The sequence below is a fragment of the Doryrhamphus excisus genome, linkage group LG18 (genome assembly GCF_037039965.1).
Source record: "Doryrhamphus excisus strain RoL-2023G ecotype Guam linkage group LG18, RoL_Dexc_Guam_v1.1, whole genome shotgun sequence".
Lineage (NCBI taxonomy): Eukaryota > Metazoa > Chordata > Actinopteri > Syngnathiformes > Syngnathidae > Doryrhamphus > Doryrhamphus excisus.
This window is the reverse complement of record NC_136374.1, coordinates 12,133,973-12,149,266: the sequence shown is the minus strand read 5'-3', so window position 1 is coordinate 12,149,266 and position 15,294 is coordinate 12,133,973. Positions and strand designations below refer to the sequence as shown.

The following is a 15,294-nucleotide window of genomic DNA, read 5'->3' as shown; positions in this document are numbered from 1 at the left end:
GAAGACGGTATAGAAAATAGACGCGCTATGAAAAATAAACAACAAATGCAAATTTAAGCTCTATATTGCACGTTCCTTCCCGGGTGCAAACATTTGATGCCTAATAAGGTGATTGAAATTGAATAAAGTCTTACATCACCGCAAGATGTGTTGTTTTTAATGACCGTTTTGTTTGCTAGTTAGCATTTTTGCTAGCTTACAAGGTCTTGACCTTTTGTACTTGACCTTTTGCTTGTTTGCTAGCTAGCTGCCAGATCCTCACTAAAATGTTATTATTACTCCGTATATGAACTTTTAAAAATGTAATACATCCATTCATTCATTTTCTACCTCTTTTCCCCACGAGGGTCGTGGAGGGTGCTGGAGCCTATCCCAGCTGTCTTCGGGCGAGAGGCGGGGTACACCCTGGACTGGTCGCCAGCCAATCACAGGGCACATATAGACAAACAACCATTCACACTCACATTCATACCTATGGACAATTTGGAGTCGCCAATTAACCTAGCATGTTTTTGGAATGTGGGAGGAAACCGGAGTACCCGGAGAAAACCCACGCATGCACGGGGAGAACATGCAAACGCCACACAGAGATGGCCGAGGGTGGAATTGAACCCTGGTCCCTGCGCGCTAACCACTCGACCGCCGTGCAGCTTATAATACATCCAGAAAAGTTATTTTTGGGGGGAAAAAAGAACACGGAGTGGTGATTAAATTAGTTTGAAAATAATCAATCAGGTAGTTTTTCTATGTCTTGATGTTTCTTAGTTCGAATCCAAATCAATAAAATATTAAAATAGTTGTTTTTAAAACAATCAAATTTTAAAAAGTGCAATAATTTACCTGACATGTCAAACAAACCTGTTTTTGAGGGAAAGTATGATGATAACCATAGAACATATGTTCATTTTCAATTTCCAGTGTACTAAAGGTAATTAAAAACATCATATCTAACAGTGGATTAAAGACTTTTTATACATATAAATAAATATATATATATTTATGTGTTATGTGTTCTACTGCATAGAAGTGTGTCTCCGGTGGACAAAGTGTCTTTCCTTGCTACAGAAGCCGTTGTTCTTCTCTACTTCCAGCATGTCCCAATAACAATAATACTAATAATAATTTTTTTAGACATCATGTTATTTAAAGTTCACACACTTTGTTCTCAGATTGTATCGTACTGTAAATAATATGGCACGTTTATAACGTTTATAACATTTGGCAAAAGGACACAGGATGAATGCAGTACACGTCTATATCGCGTTGATAAGCTCTGTCTATAAACATAAATACATATTTGTTCTCTACATGAAAAAATAACACTTTTTTTTTTGTCGATTGAGTGCAGGTGCAGTGCATGTGGATGGGTGTCCGATGTCATCCCATAAATAAATAGAATTTTTTGAAAGAATGCATTTTTGTTGTTTAAATATGTGACAAAAATACTACACTCATACCCAATGAGGCTTGTACATTATTTACAGTGTTCTCCACGCAAAGGGCTGCTGGTCGTGATCTTCTTCTGCTAGCCTGCTAACGCACTATTCACAGTTACGCTAACCGTCTTCTTCTTGGGGTTTTTGGCACCGACAGTGGCCCCGCACACACGCAAACAGCCACTAAGAAAAGACCGCCATGAGGTCATGCTAGCAAGTCCAGCTTCTTCAAGTTCAATTTCACAGTTCCAATACATTAAAAAAAAAAAAAATTGCCCCCCTACCACCCGTACCACCCCTCGGCCACTTTTGGTAAAACAAACTACACCGACTCAAAGGAAAAAAAGACACTTGCATGCATTATCGGCCACAGCTAGCTCAGCTAACAACAAGCCCGACGGCCAACACGCCCGGCGCCCGACGACCTCCACGCTAGAAGTACACGAAAGCGGATGATACTGAATGACGACAAACTGCTTCTAAACGAGACTCGTAACGACGTAGATGGAAGGACTTGAAGCGGCCGGGTGGGATTCTGCTCGTCGGGGAGCTTTGAAGCTGAGTCGGGCTGTGGGAGTGGACGGGATGAGTGAGTGGGCGGGGGGTTAGAAGGAGGGTGGGGCTGGTTAACACAGGAGCCGGGAAAGGATGGGGGCTGTGTGTAATGGGAGGGGCAAAAGGGGAGGGTTGGTTTTTCAGGAGTAGATGGTGATGACCTCACGGCCGCCTCCGCGGACCAGGAGGACACGGTTGAGACCCTCAGTGAGGACCTCAAGGAACTCCATGTCTGGAAAACAAAGCTTAAGGAATCACAACAACCAATTTGGACCAAGTAGTTGGGAATACAGCTAGCTATATTATAAATATAATATAATTATATTAAATATATATCATATTATAAATATATAAATGTATATATAAATAAATATATATTATATTATAAATACATATTATATTATAACATATAAAATATATATCTAAATATAAATGTATATATAAATACAAATATTTTTTGATAAATATATAAAATATCTAAAAATGTATATATAAATATATATTATATTATAACTATATAAATATATATATAAATATACATTTATATATAAATAAATATATTATTTTATATTATAAATATATGACAATATATATTATCCGAATATATTTTATGAATATAAAATACATACAAAGTTTTAAGTTTACAAGCATAAAGTTGTAGGTTTACGAGAATAAAGTCGTAAATTTAAGAGAAAAAAAATGAATAATATTATCAGAATAAAGTTTTAAATTTACGGAAAAAAAGTAAGAAAGTAAGAAAAAATTGGTAAATGTACAAGTAAATTTAGGAGAAAAACTCACGTATTATGAGAATAAAGTTGTACATTTAGTAGCATAAAGTCTTAAATTTACGACTATTCTTGTAATTTTTTACAATTATTTTTCTATATGAGTATTAGGGCCACATTTGAAAGAAAAAAAAATCTGATTTTGAGGATAAAGTCGTGAATTTATGAGAAACAAGTGATGAGATTATGTTTTATACATATCAGATGGAAACTAGAGCATGGCTCTTTTTCCTCTTGGTCTCGAGACGAACTTCAGGAAGGAAAATTCTGAGTTTTTTCTCGTAAATTTACAACTTTATTCCCGAAATCTCAGATTTTTTTCCTTCAATGTGGCCCTAATACTCCATCATAGTTTAGAGTTCGGGTCATGGTCCTGTCAACTAGTTTGCAGGACACTTTTGTCCTGCTATTTTTTATAAAAATCTGTCAATGGGCCGAAATGAACAGATAAATGAATAAAATACAATGTATGTAAATAATACATGTACATTAAAGCTCTTCCTGTTTTAAATCTTGCAAGGATACAGTTCTCGTCACCGGTCCGGTTCTTGGGCGGTCCGGGCATGTTGAGAAGGACCAGCTTGGCCTCTGAGGACTTTTTGATGATGGCCTCATTGAGTCGGAGCGCCGTGTGCATGCGTCGCACGTTGGATTGGTTCCTGGATGCAAAGAGACGAGAGTTTGTGAGGACTCGTAGGTGACAACAGGTGAGAAGGGATGACAGATGCTCACTCGCACACGTAATCATTGTCCTCATGCGCTCATGTAAATACTACTACTGAGGCTCATGAGGACTTAGGGTACTTACAGGTTCTCCCATTCACTGCAGCAGGGCAAGAAGGGAAACACACATCAGTACTAAATCACACCGTACCGCGCCACTATGTAAATACATTTTGGGACGCTAGGAAGCACGTGCCCAACCACTCCCAGCACTCACGGCTTCATGTTGAAGATGTCCTTGATGCCCTCCGGTGTGGCGGCGCCAGGCGGATTGCTGGCCTCGCCGTCACATTTCTCCGTCCAGGTCATTTGGACCTGCTCACCGGGGCTCTGAGCCGCCTCGGGCGGGTCCAGCGGAGCAGCAGGTGTGGCGGGGCTAGCTGGGGTGGTGTTGTCATGGATGAGCTGGACCTGGACAGGGGGGGGCACAGGGGGAGAGGCCGACGTTGACTATGAGACAAGAGGAGGAGGGGGACGGATGGGGTGGCCGGGCCAGGTGGAGTTAACATGTAAATCAACAAGTTGAAAGGTCACGTTTGAAGTGGACATGTTGGAATGTTAAGGTCCAGTCACAGAATGTTTGAGAAAGACAAGAGAGAGGAAGTGTGTGTGAGCAGCCGCTAGGACAACATCTTGAATAAATGAACCTAAAACCTGGTAACTACCCGGTCAGTGGGTTTGTAATAATAATATGCAACACAATACTAGATGATACACAAGATTGGGTCAAGAAGATATAGAAATTTAACATTAATTTGAACTCAAAGTTAAAATTAAGTTGCATTAGCAGCTCTAGCATAAGCAGCAAGCTAACTTGTCACCATAAAGAAAATATAAACACATCTGTAAAACTAAATACGTACATTATACCAATCTAATATATCTTATTTATTATGTATAACTCAAATTAAATTAAAAGCACTAAATGAAAACAGATCCACCATCCACCAGTACAGGCCTGAACTTTGTTGCACTCCACAAATCTTACCTTTATGCATCCTCACATAGTATCAGCATTTGGGACCAAATATGAGGTGAAAGAAATGGACAAAAATACAGTATAGTATTGTAGTGGTAGAAAGTTATATGGTGCTTTCAATGACCGTCGAACAGAGAGGGACAAATACCCGCTTGCATTAAACATACAAAAACTGGGATGTACGGTATAACTGTGTATTATTTTTTGGAATCAAATCTGGTCTTTCACTTATATAGTAGCGCTTTGACACTGTTAGCACATTTATGTACTGATGATGTCGCAGCATCGGGGGCCACTGGGGGTTCAATATCTTGCCCAAGGATACTTTGACACGATCATAGGAGAATGGAGGATCGAACCCGTGACCTTCAGGTTGGGAGACGACCACTCTATCACCTGAGCCATGAAAATAATGGTCTATATTTCCAAAATCGCTATGGACTCTAGTGAGGATAATCAGTATAGAAGATGGATGGATTAAATTTGATGTAGATATTTATAAATGTATTCATTCATTTTCGTGGGTATGCTGGAGCCTATCCCAGCTGTTTTTGGGCGAGAGGCGGGGTACACACGTTGGATTGGTCGCCAGCCAATCACAGGGCACATATAGACAAACAACCATTCACACTCACATTCATACCTATGGACAATTTGGAGTCACCAATTAACCTAGCGCTAACCACTTGACCGCCGTGCAGCCGAGTATAGTTGTCATGTCTTTTAAACGCACAGAACATGCAAATTCCACACAGAGATGACCGAGGGTGGAATTGAACCCGGGTCTCCAAGCTGTGAGATCTGCATGCTAACCACTCATCCACTGTGCAGCTCATTAAAAATTCCACTGTTATAGTAAAACATTCTCTACCTCCTCTTCTGGCTTCTCCTCCTTGCTGGCTGCCGGTGCTTCTTCACTGACACTGGGTTGATTAGTCACTGAGCCAGGGTTCTTACGTCGAATGGAGCCACGGGAGGAATCGGTAATGCTCTGGATCTGTGAAAATTCCGGGAAAAGGAAGGAGGAAAAAAAGAGTGATGTTCTTGCTGGTGATGATGCACATAAATGTGAAGTACGAGATGTGGTAATAACAGTAGAAGAACAGAAGGTGTTTAGATCAATATCTTTTTATTCCCTCCCTCTGCTAAGACATCATGTCAAAGCAAAGCTGGAGAGGGCCAATATGGCGTCCCACTGCTCCGATTTAAGCCAAAATATGTTTGGGTCCAGCGGCGCTTACGTGTCGTGTCAAGTCAAATCAAAGACGAGCTACGCAAAGCTGAACCTGTCAAGTCGAATTTGTGTACGTGTCTTTGAGCGGACCAAACTTTCTTACCTCCCTCTCACGCTCGTTCTTGGTCAGGTTGATCTGCTTCAGCATCTGCGAGCGCTGCTCCATCACCAGGGTCTTTTCATAGGTGTAGGCCGAGATGTCGCCGTCATGCTAAGGACAAAGACAAAATGGAATAAGCACCCCCCGCGACCCTCGTGAGGAAAAGCGGTAGAAAATGAATGAATGAATGAATGAATGAATAATAATGGTATTAACTTTTAGATCCATAAGTGGGTAAAAAATGACCCGGTCAGGTTGTTTTCTTGAAATATCTTCATAATGAAAATTTTTTATCATTTCATATTCCAGGTATTCCCCCAAAAACATGTTTTTGATATCATGCCATTCATATTTTTTCATTTACCTTTTATACATTTTAAGAAATTTTAGTTTTTTTGTTACTACCCCAACCTTCCATAAGTGGGTCAAAAATGACCCGGTCAGGTTGTTTTCTTGAAATATCTTTGTAATTAATTTTTTTTATCATTTCATATTCCAGGTATTCCACCAAAAACATGTTTTTGATATCATGCCATTCACATTTTTAACTTACCTTTTACACATTTTAAGACATTTTAGTTTTTGTGTTTTATAACCCCAAACTTCCATAAGTGGGTCAAAAATGACCTGCATGCATTTTCTATGGAATCCAATAGGAACCTTTGATTCTTATCAACTTTGGCTGTCAGGAATAAATTAACTTTAGACCACACAGAATATATCAGAAGTGTCACCCCTCAGGAAGATTATTTTACACATAAAGTGCTAATACAACAAGCATCTTCATATAAAAAAAATATTTTTTTCATCGTAAAAAATAATTAAGATTAAGAAAAAAATTAAGATGTTTCTAACATGAAATCATTCTTGTGTGGTCCTTAATATAAGTGATTATTCCTAACCAAAATGGCAAAATTGGCATAAAAACGCATTGATTCCAGTATGGGTCATTTTTGACCCAATTATGGAAGAGTGTAGGGTCCAGTCACTCGTGCATCTAAGGGTTAAGATGCTGTCACAATGCTCCCAATGCTCGTCCACATGCTGCTTGGAGGCCTCCCTGAGCATGCCCGATTGGTTGGAAGGACCAGGGGCGGACCTAGTACACGCTGGAGCGATGGGGGAACCTCACCATTTCTACAACTTCCACCATGGCATCAATACGGAGGTGATAGAGGAAGGTGGTCAGGTCCTTCTTCATCTGGATACTGTTGTCATCCATCTGGGCCACGGTGAAGATGCGCATCTTGCACTTCCTCCAAACCTGAGCAGTTGAAAAAAAAGCTTCTGTTACGGTGCACAATCTTTGACAACATGATGTTGGGCGTCCGAAGAGGAAGCTAGGAGGACCTTGTGCTGGCGGAGAAGGAAGGGGAGCAGCATCAACATCCCTCCATCGTGGACGATCCACCAAACGTCGATGTGACCCTCTGTGAAACGCTCGCCGTTGGATGGGAAGGCCGAGATGTTTTTGGGTACCAGCAGAGCCAGGTGAGCTGCGGTGGTTTCTCTCACCAACTCTGCAGGAAACTCAAACAATTACAAAAACAAATCTTCTCACTTCTACAAAGTCCAAATTGAAGGCCAGCCCACCGATGAAGTTCCTCCAAGTCTGGTGCTCGTCGCCTTGCTTCCAGTTGCGCGGCCACGACACTAACACGGCGTTGTGTTTGAGTCCGCCAAGCCCGCTGGCTTGGAGCAGGTGTGAGGTGGCGTCACGAAGGTTGGACGACACAGTCACCTGACAGAAGCCCTTCACCTTCTCGGTTTCCATCAGTTTATGCAGCGCCTATAAACACATCCATTGTTACCATGGTGAACTGATCTGTATTACCTGTAAATAACCTCTGGAAGGACCTTATTGGACTATTTAGTTTTTTCGGCTAATGGCTAATGACTTATGCGCATGTGGAAATATTCATTTGGGACAAGAATCACTTCAGCACCGTGACTTTAATGGAGGAGCAGTAATGAATTCAAGCTATTCAAGCTTTCATTTTAACAGCTTCTTCTATTCATTAGATTTTCCAATAAAAACTTATGGTTTTCTGCACTGTTATTAAAAAAAGACCTCAGGGAAGCTGGAGTCATAGCTATACGGCTATACAAGTTGGAGGAGCCATTGATGATGTTTTGCTTTTTGCAAAACATCATCAATGCTTTTTGCATTTGCCATACATGCAACCTGACGTCATGTAACATCACTGTAGACATCAATCAGTCCCCCCCCCCGTCCCCCTTTACCTGCTCTGCGCGCTGAGCCTGGTCGTAGTTGTCCAGGTAGGTGCCTTCAAGCGCTGTTCCCACAATGGTCAAACCTTTGCCCGCCTTTAGCTGGTTGGTGAGCGAAAGCAGGCGTGGCTGCTCTATGTTCTGCTCACCGTCCGTGCTCACCAGCACCAGCAGCTGGGGCCTGGTGGGTGGGGGTGAGAGGGGGGCGGACAAAGCCCAAAGTAGTACAAAAATTAGATAAAGAGTGTCCACATGTTGTGATCACGTCATGAGCGAGCTCGGACATGTTGCTCATTTCTCTGTGAACTAACAGCGCCTCATGTGAATTGATGTGTTTACCTCCAGTTTTTGGTGTGTGGGGGGCCTTCCTCCAGACGCATGAGAGCGTAACGTGCAGCGCTCAGAGACAGACCTCGAATGCCGTCACCCCACTCCTTCTCCGCACTTGGAAATGTACACATTCAATACAGGCTTAATGCACATTGATGATGTAGTAGTCAGTACAGTGTAATATTTTTTAAATTTTTAAATTTTTTATTTTTTGTATTTTTTATGAATTGCATGTGGATTTTATACTTTAAAAGTAATATTTATGTTTTCTAAATAACAGAGAGCCAGCCACTAAAAAGGTTGCTATGTCTGTCAACATTGCTATATTACAATGTATACAAATAAATAAGCTAAAAAGTGGATCATTACATATCAATTATTTGCAATACTGTACATCACACTATTACAACGTGTCTGCATGTAGCATGACTTTCTCAGTACTACATATACATTTTTATGATGTAAGACTTTTTATGATCATCTCCACTCACCCTGCAAACTCAATATACTTGTAGATGGAGCCGGCGATCACCATGGCGACAATAGCATAGTACCAGGAGCACAAAAACATCAGCGTCAGACACAAGCTCATCCCCAGGAATGACAGAGTCCTGTAATGATAGGAAAAAAAAGACACAAGTGGTCGGATGTACGGTTAAATGAATTAAAGAAGTGAGGGTAGGTGTCAAGTTCTTTTGGACTTAAGCCAGCCTACACTTGAAAAGACTGAGAAAATTGTAGAGGATGCTTAATTAACATGCATTTTTAGCAAGATAATCGTTATAAGAATTGTCATACTATTTGATCAACACATGTACGGTCATGTACAGTCATGTTATGTGATGGTTATTTTTAACAATACAGTACAGTGTGTGTAATTCACTCGCATAAGCGCCTAGAAATTAGACTGTGAGAGTGGAGAAAAATAAAAAGGAACATTGCTGTAAGTACAATTAATTTGCATTTTGCTCCTGAAATAAGCCCATAACAAGTGAACAAAACTAGGGTAAAATGTTTGTGTATTAAATTTACAATACTTGTACAAATGTTCATTGTTCACATTGGAAACTCTTGCGTTGATGCTCGATGATGTTGCAGTACTGTACAAAACTCATTCATTTTCTACTGCTTATCCTCACGAGAGTCACGGGCGCCAGCCAATCACAGGGCACATATAGACAAACAACCATTCACACTCACATTCATACCTATGGACAATTTGGAGTCGCCAATTAACCTAGCATGTTTTTGGAATGTGGGAGGAAACCGGAGTACCCGGAGAAAACCCACGCATGCACGGGGAGAACATGCAAACTCCACACAGAGATGGCCGAGGGTGGATTTGATGTGCATTATGGTGTACGTTGTTTGAGTTTAATAATAAAACTATGTTATTTAAGAAATTTCACATAGCTCCTACATATATTTTATATAATCTCAAATAAGCTAAATTTGACACGGACCAGTGGTAGAACTTGAAGCGAGGTCTCCAGTTGGGGGTTCTGAGCAGCGTCTGCAGGGCGCATGCCAAGTTCACAAACATGTAGCACATCAGGAAAAACCTGCAAAACACAAATATGTCATCATTTTAATAGACTTTTAATATTATGATATATTAAATAATATTCTAATATTACTACTAATAATATTAGATAATATTACACATTGCATGTGTGTAAAATGTAGACGTCTCATCACACTACCACCACCATATTTTACTGTTGGTATGATGTTCTTTTTCAGAAATGTGTTAGTTTTACACCAGATGTAATGGGGTTCAATGGGGTTCAAGTTCTGTCCCATCAGACCACATAGTATTTTTCCAAAGGTCTTGGAGATCATCAAGATGTTTTCTGGTAAAATTGAGACATTTATGTTCTTTTTGTTCAGCAGTGGTTTTGGTCTTGGATCTGGCAGCTTTGCCCAATGTCTTTCTTATGGTGGAGTCATGAATTCTGACCTTAACTGAGGAACGTGAGGCCTGCGTTTCTTTGGATGTTGTTGTGTGGTCTCTTGTGATCTCTTAGATGAATCGTCACTGCGATCTTGGGGTAATTTGGTTGACCGGACACTCTTAGGAAGGTTCACCACTGTTCTCTGTGTTTTCGCCAATTGGTCTCAAAGTGGTCCCAAAGCTTTAGAAATGGCTTTATAACCTTTTTCCAGACTGACAGATCTCAATAAATCTCAGTTATGGTATCACAAGAGGGACAGTCACATTTGGCTTGGATTTTTTTCCTCCTTTCATCATAAAAGTTTCATTCAAAAACTGTATATTGTGTTTGTTCTATTGTCATTGGCTAAAATTAACTTTGTTTCATGATCTGCTAAAAAGGGAAGCGGGGAAACGCATTTCACACCGGAGTAGTGCTCCCAAAATAGGGTGAATAACGTCGTCCAGTTCTTACATCGACAGAATGGGAGCAACAGAGTCCAGGGAGGCGATGAGGATGCCGCTCTCGCAGATGAAGGCGGTCAGCAGCAGAGACCATGTGGGCTCCCCGTTGGCCTTCCCGTGGCCAAAAATCTGCAGGGATGGAAAACGAAGAAAGTTTAGTTGATACTATCAGAGAGGTATTCAATTATGACAATATGTGTACCACAAATGTTTATTTACATGCAAAAAGAAAGGCGTGCTAATTGGAAGTATGTATTAGTCCGTTATATATTATCAGTATATTGCACAACACAGCAGCAACAGAACCAATGTTGTAATAGCGGTAAGGAATAACCTGATGAGTTTCACACCAACAGAAGTGCAAGCAAAATAACAAAATCCACAACAGGGGATTGCCTACAGCCACAGCAGTTAATGCTGTATGTTTGACCTAGCCATAATTAGAAAGCCTATTTACTCTTGTAGACCATAACAGACTGTAGTTAACAGAATAGCAGCGTTTATTGGAGCACATATGGCATTAATGCCTGCTTATGTTGCTAAATAAGGTACGTGAAGGTTAACAGTCCAAAGAGACTGACCCGTAGGGCGGGCACGATGCCATCCTTGGCAATGGCCTGCAGCAGCCGAGGTGCCCCTGTCAAACTTTGGAGCCCCGCACCGCAAGTGGAAAAGAAGGAGCCGATGACGATGACCCACGGCGACGGCCACGCCAACGTGCCGATCACCAAGTTGCCGTGCACCCCTTCGCCAAACCTATAGGGTGAAAATCAGTGCATTTTATTTAGAACCATTCAGATGAGAGATTTATTTACTGGCCGACTTACTTGTCCCTGAGGACCACACCCTCGATGCAGGCGCCAAAGAGAATGACGCTGGACATGTCTTATCAGGTTTGAATAAGGACCATAAGGACATGGGTGTGGCGGACAGGAAGATTCACAAAAAAAAAAAAAACAGACATTCCTCTGCTTAATGTGCTTAATAGTCATGAGCTTAGAAATCGATTTACTTGAGGATAACATCTTGAGTGATCAATGATGCTGTTACTAATATCCCTCTACTATATGAAGTCACATTTGCATAGTCAGGCCCAACGATGCGATTAGGGGACCTAATCAAATTTGGTCTGACCCAAAGCTGATTACTGTGAGACACAAGAAGATGGAAGCACATCGGCTCTGTATGCTCGAGTGCACTTGCAGCAGCAGCTAAATACAACTTTACCCGATTATATGACAATACAACATATTATATCAAACTATCCAACTCAATAAAACCTGTCATCCGGCAAATAGCACAGTGCTGGACGCTTGACGTTATAGTAACAGGCATACCTGCACACTCATGTGGAACAAGACCCAATACAGCATGCTGTCATCAAAACATAAACACAAGTTGAGAACCTCTGTAGTGACACAAAGATCCTCTTCATAACTGGTGCATAGGGTTGGGCATTGAGTTTCGAGTATTGATAGGAAACCGGAACTAACATTACGATTCTCCTTGGATTGTTCACATTTTTTTCAAAATTTCGATTCCTAGTTCCACTGCACACTTTGCTGAATAAATAGCGGCAAAAACCAATGAAGAAAAAGCCGGCAGCCATCAACAAAGACAAAGATGCGGCTTAAAAGTTTGGTTTAAAGAGGACCTATTATGCTCATTTTTTTTACCCTTTGTATTGAGTTGTGGACTCCTATAGAGCAGCTACACACAATAACCCGCACAGAAAACTTTTTCGATTTTGCAGAATCTGCACCTATTCCAGCTTTGAATTGTACTTCGGAATGCAGCAAAGTGATTTGTGCAATCACTCCGCTGTGATTGGTCACAAAAACTGCTTCTTAACTATGAACCATAAAAGGAAGTCCGCATTGTGCAATGCTTGCTCCTGCCCTGCCCTGAGAGAGGATACAGACAGTGGAGGTGGTGGTGATGGCTGCGATGGTTCCGACGGGGATGGACTTCTGGGCGTCACGTAGGTCACCGGAGCGGTTTGAGCCGGCCATGATCCCTGAATAGAAGGGAACACAGAGATTAATAATAATAAACAATAAAATAATAATAATAATAAATGACTACAAGGGAGAGGCGTTCACCTGTCACAGAGGGGAAGTAGATGCCAACCAGCAGCGTGAAGAAGCTGGTGATGTCAGCCAGCACATAGCGGTTAGAATTGGTCAGGGGGGTGTCCTGCTCCTCCACAGACTCCATGTTGACCCGGGCGACCAGGTCCCCCTTCTCATAGTACGTCCCAAACAGGTTCTCTGGATGGACAAGTAAATATCACTGTTAACTATTTTTCAATGTTTGATAATAAATGAGGGCTGCACGGCGGTCTAGTGGTTAGCACGCAGACCTCACAGCTAGGAGACCCGAGTTCAATCCCATCCTCGGCCATCTCTGTGTGGAGTTTGCATGTTCTCCCCGTGCATGCGTGCGTGGGTTTTCTCCGGGTACTCCGGTTTCGTCCCACATTCCAAAAAAATGCTAGGTTAATTAGCGACTCCAAATTGTCCATGTGAGTGTGAATGGTTGTTTGTCTATATGTTTCTATATGTGCCACAAATGTCCAATAAGATCAGAAAAGGTTACTAGATTTATCAGTAGTTTGCTTTTTGAAAAACTATTCTGACAAAGTGGCTAAGCTTCAAAACACTGATCCCTCCTGCTACGTATTTTTCTTCTGTGGCAGGTGTTAAGCTACACAGACGCTCCAATTATAATGTTTATGAACGAGGGTGAGCAGGTAGCGCCTAATTTATTTGTGATGGACCTTCGTGAGGAAAAAGCGGTAGAAAATGAATGAATGAATAATAAATGAGTGATGTTATTACTCTGAAAGAAGTCCTTTGTCATGTGGGCATTGTGAACTATGGCGATGTCCTGTTGACAAACCCAGTCATTACCACACAGACAAGGGCTTTAATTCACGAGGGATTCCCCCTGCAACATCAAGGCCTCGTCACCAAATTCACTGGTCCCCACTGGATTTTTCTAGCTGCTCAGGGGCACGCCCTCACTCTATCCCACCCTTACTGCATTTACAGTATAATATCAGATTGAATGGGCCTATTGTTTACATTTAAAAACAGTGAATTTCCCCCCTGATTTAGCCTGTTTTCACCCTAAACATCATGCACCAACCTGTCCAGATTCCGCTGGTGACCCCGGGGATGCCCTGCACCTGCGTCACGTTGTTGTTTGCAAAGTAAGGGTCACAAGAGCTGGGTGAGGACGACTGGCAAAACATGTGCCACAGCTGCGTGGTGACTGTTGTCCCGTTTTCCGTCGTGATGGTCTTTGCGCACACGTCAAATGTCTTCCACACCAAAGTGCGGTTCCCCAGGAGACAAACGCTGGCGAAAGAAAAACATTTTAAATTTCAAATATGCTGGAGTATGCTGGAGCCTATCCCAGCTGACTTTGGGCCATCCAATCAAGAGGAGAAGACCAGTTCAACTTACGGGAATTCTGGAGGGTCCACGGCTGTCTTGATGACGCCGGCGTAGACAGCCAGGATTGAGAGGATGACGCAGGCTAGGAAGACCAGAGCCAACTTGTTCACGTACTTGACGCCAACAAACACCACCGTGGCCATGGAGGTCAGGAGGATGGTGCCGTACACGCGCATGTTGTTGAGCAGCGCTGCCTCCGCCTCGGCACCTTCCAAGCCATCCAGTGGGAAGATGGCTGCTTTGGGCACGATGTAGATCTCAAGGAGGAAAAGAAGAAGCACAATGTTAGCAAAAAATGCAAGGTAAAGAATATAATATTGCAAATAAACACAAAAATTAAACTTCCTTACATGCATACTATGAATGATGCACAAGGCACAATGTAAAAAATAAGAGTACAAACAATTTAATAAAAACTTAAAACTACATGTAATTAATACATACATTAAATACATTTATGAAATAAAATGGAATAAATACAATCTAAAGTAGTAAGGAAATACAATCCAACTTTTACAAAATTATATTAAAATGTAATAAAATACAAATCAAATCGAAACAAAATACAAATAAAATTAAATAAAAATAAGAAAATTTACAAAATGGAATAAATAAAATAAACATGTGTGTACAATTAAATAAATATTCAAAATAATTTTAAAAATGTTAAATCAAATCTAAATAAATTCATATAAAAATGCTATTAATTAAAATGAAAATCAATGATATAAAATGAAAAAGTGCTCCCTCTTTCCTTTATTTACAAGAATTTACAAGAACATGTTTAAGGTCAGAGGCCTGCTCCTGCTCCTTACTGTTAAATTTAATCAATTTCACCTACAAGTACAAAAATATACTAAATGTAATGAAAAAGAAGAAAGAAGAGGTTATTAAAGTTAACGTTTCAACAAGCACCAAAGGCTCAGTATTAAACAAATACACGGTGATGGTGTTATATAACCACAGGGGTATGTCTTATTCTTCTAAAAAAGAACCATCTGCGTTCCATCAAAAGAGCGACCTGATGCTAAGAAGAGTGTATCACTCGGCAAACAGTC

The 15,294-nt window shown here is 41.0% G+C and overlaps 1 protein-coding gene across 5 annotated transcripts in view; it reads right to left on the bottom strand.

Annotated features, from left to right (window-relative positions):
• Window positions 1–1,941: 1,941 nt before the first annotated feature.
• The window catches only part of slc12a5a (solute carrier family 12 member 5a), a 131,438-nt gene continuing 118,085 nt past the window's right edge, over window positions 1,942–15,294 (bottom strand). For 2 of the 5 annotated variants that reach the window (XM_058054698.2, XM_058054701.2), the window contains exons 7-26: window positions 14,246–14,493; window positions 13,926–14,137; window positions 12,878–13,045; window positions 12,694–12,792; window positions 11,603–11,660; window positions 11,357–11,531; window positions 10,786–10,904; window positions 9,841–9,939; window positions 8,869–8,988; window positions 8,387–8,491; window positions 8,060–8,228; window positions 7,409–7,604; window positions 7,166–7,335; window positions 6,948–7,079; window positions 5,819–5,926; window positions 5,353–5,478; window positions 3,720–3,952; window positions 3,588–3,602; window positions 3,305–3,438; window positions 1,942–2,223 (exon numbers count right to left, since the gene is read on the bottom strand). In XM_058054698.2, the coding sequence (XP_057910681.1) occupies window positions 2,132–2,223; window positions 3,305–3,438; window positions 3,588–3,602; window positions 3,720–3,952; window positions 5,353–5,478; window positions 5,819–5,926; window positions 6,948–7,079; window positions 7,166–7,335; window positions 7,409–7,604; window positions 8,060–8,228; window positions 8,387–8,491; window positions 8,869–8,988; window positions 9,841–9,939; window positions 10,786–10,904; window positions 11,357–11,531; window positions 11,603–11,660; window positions 12,694–12,792; window positions 12,878–13,045; window positions 13,926–14,137; window positions 14,246–14,493 (2,778 nt within the window). In that variant the 3' untranslated portion in view covers window positions 1,942–2,131. The remainder of the gene's footprint in view (window positions 2,224–3,304; window positions 3,439–3,587; window positions 3,603–3,719; window positions 3,953–5,352; window positions 5,479–5,818; window positions 5,927–6,947; window positions 7,080–7,165; window positions 7,336–7,408; window positions 7,605–8,059; window positions 8,229–8,386; window positions 8,492–8,868; window positions 8,989–9,840; window positions 9,940–10,785; window positions 10,905–11,356; window positions 11,532–11,602; window positions 11,661–12,693; window positions 12,793–12,877; window positions 13,046–13,925; window positions 14,138–14,245; window positions 14,494–15,294) is intronic. The other 3 variants (XM_058054700.2, XM_058054699.2, XM_078798488.1) reach the window with 3 other exon arrangements.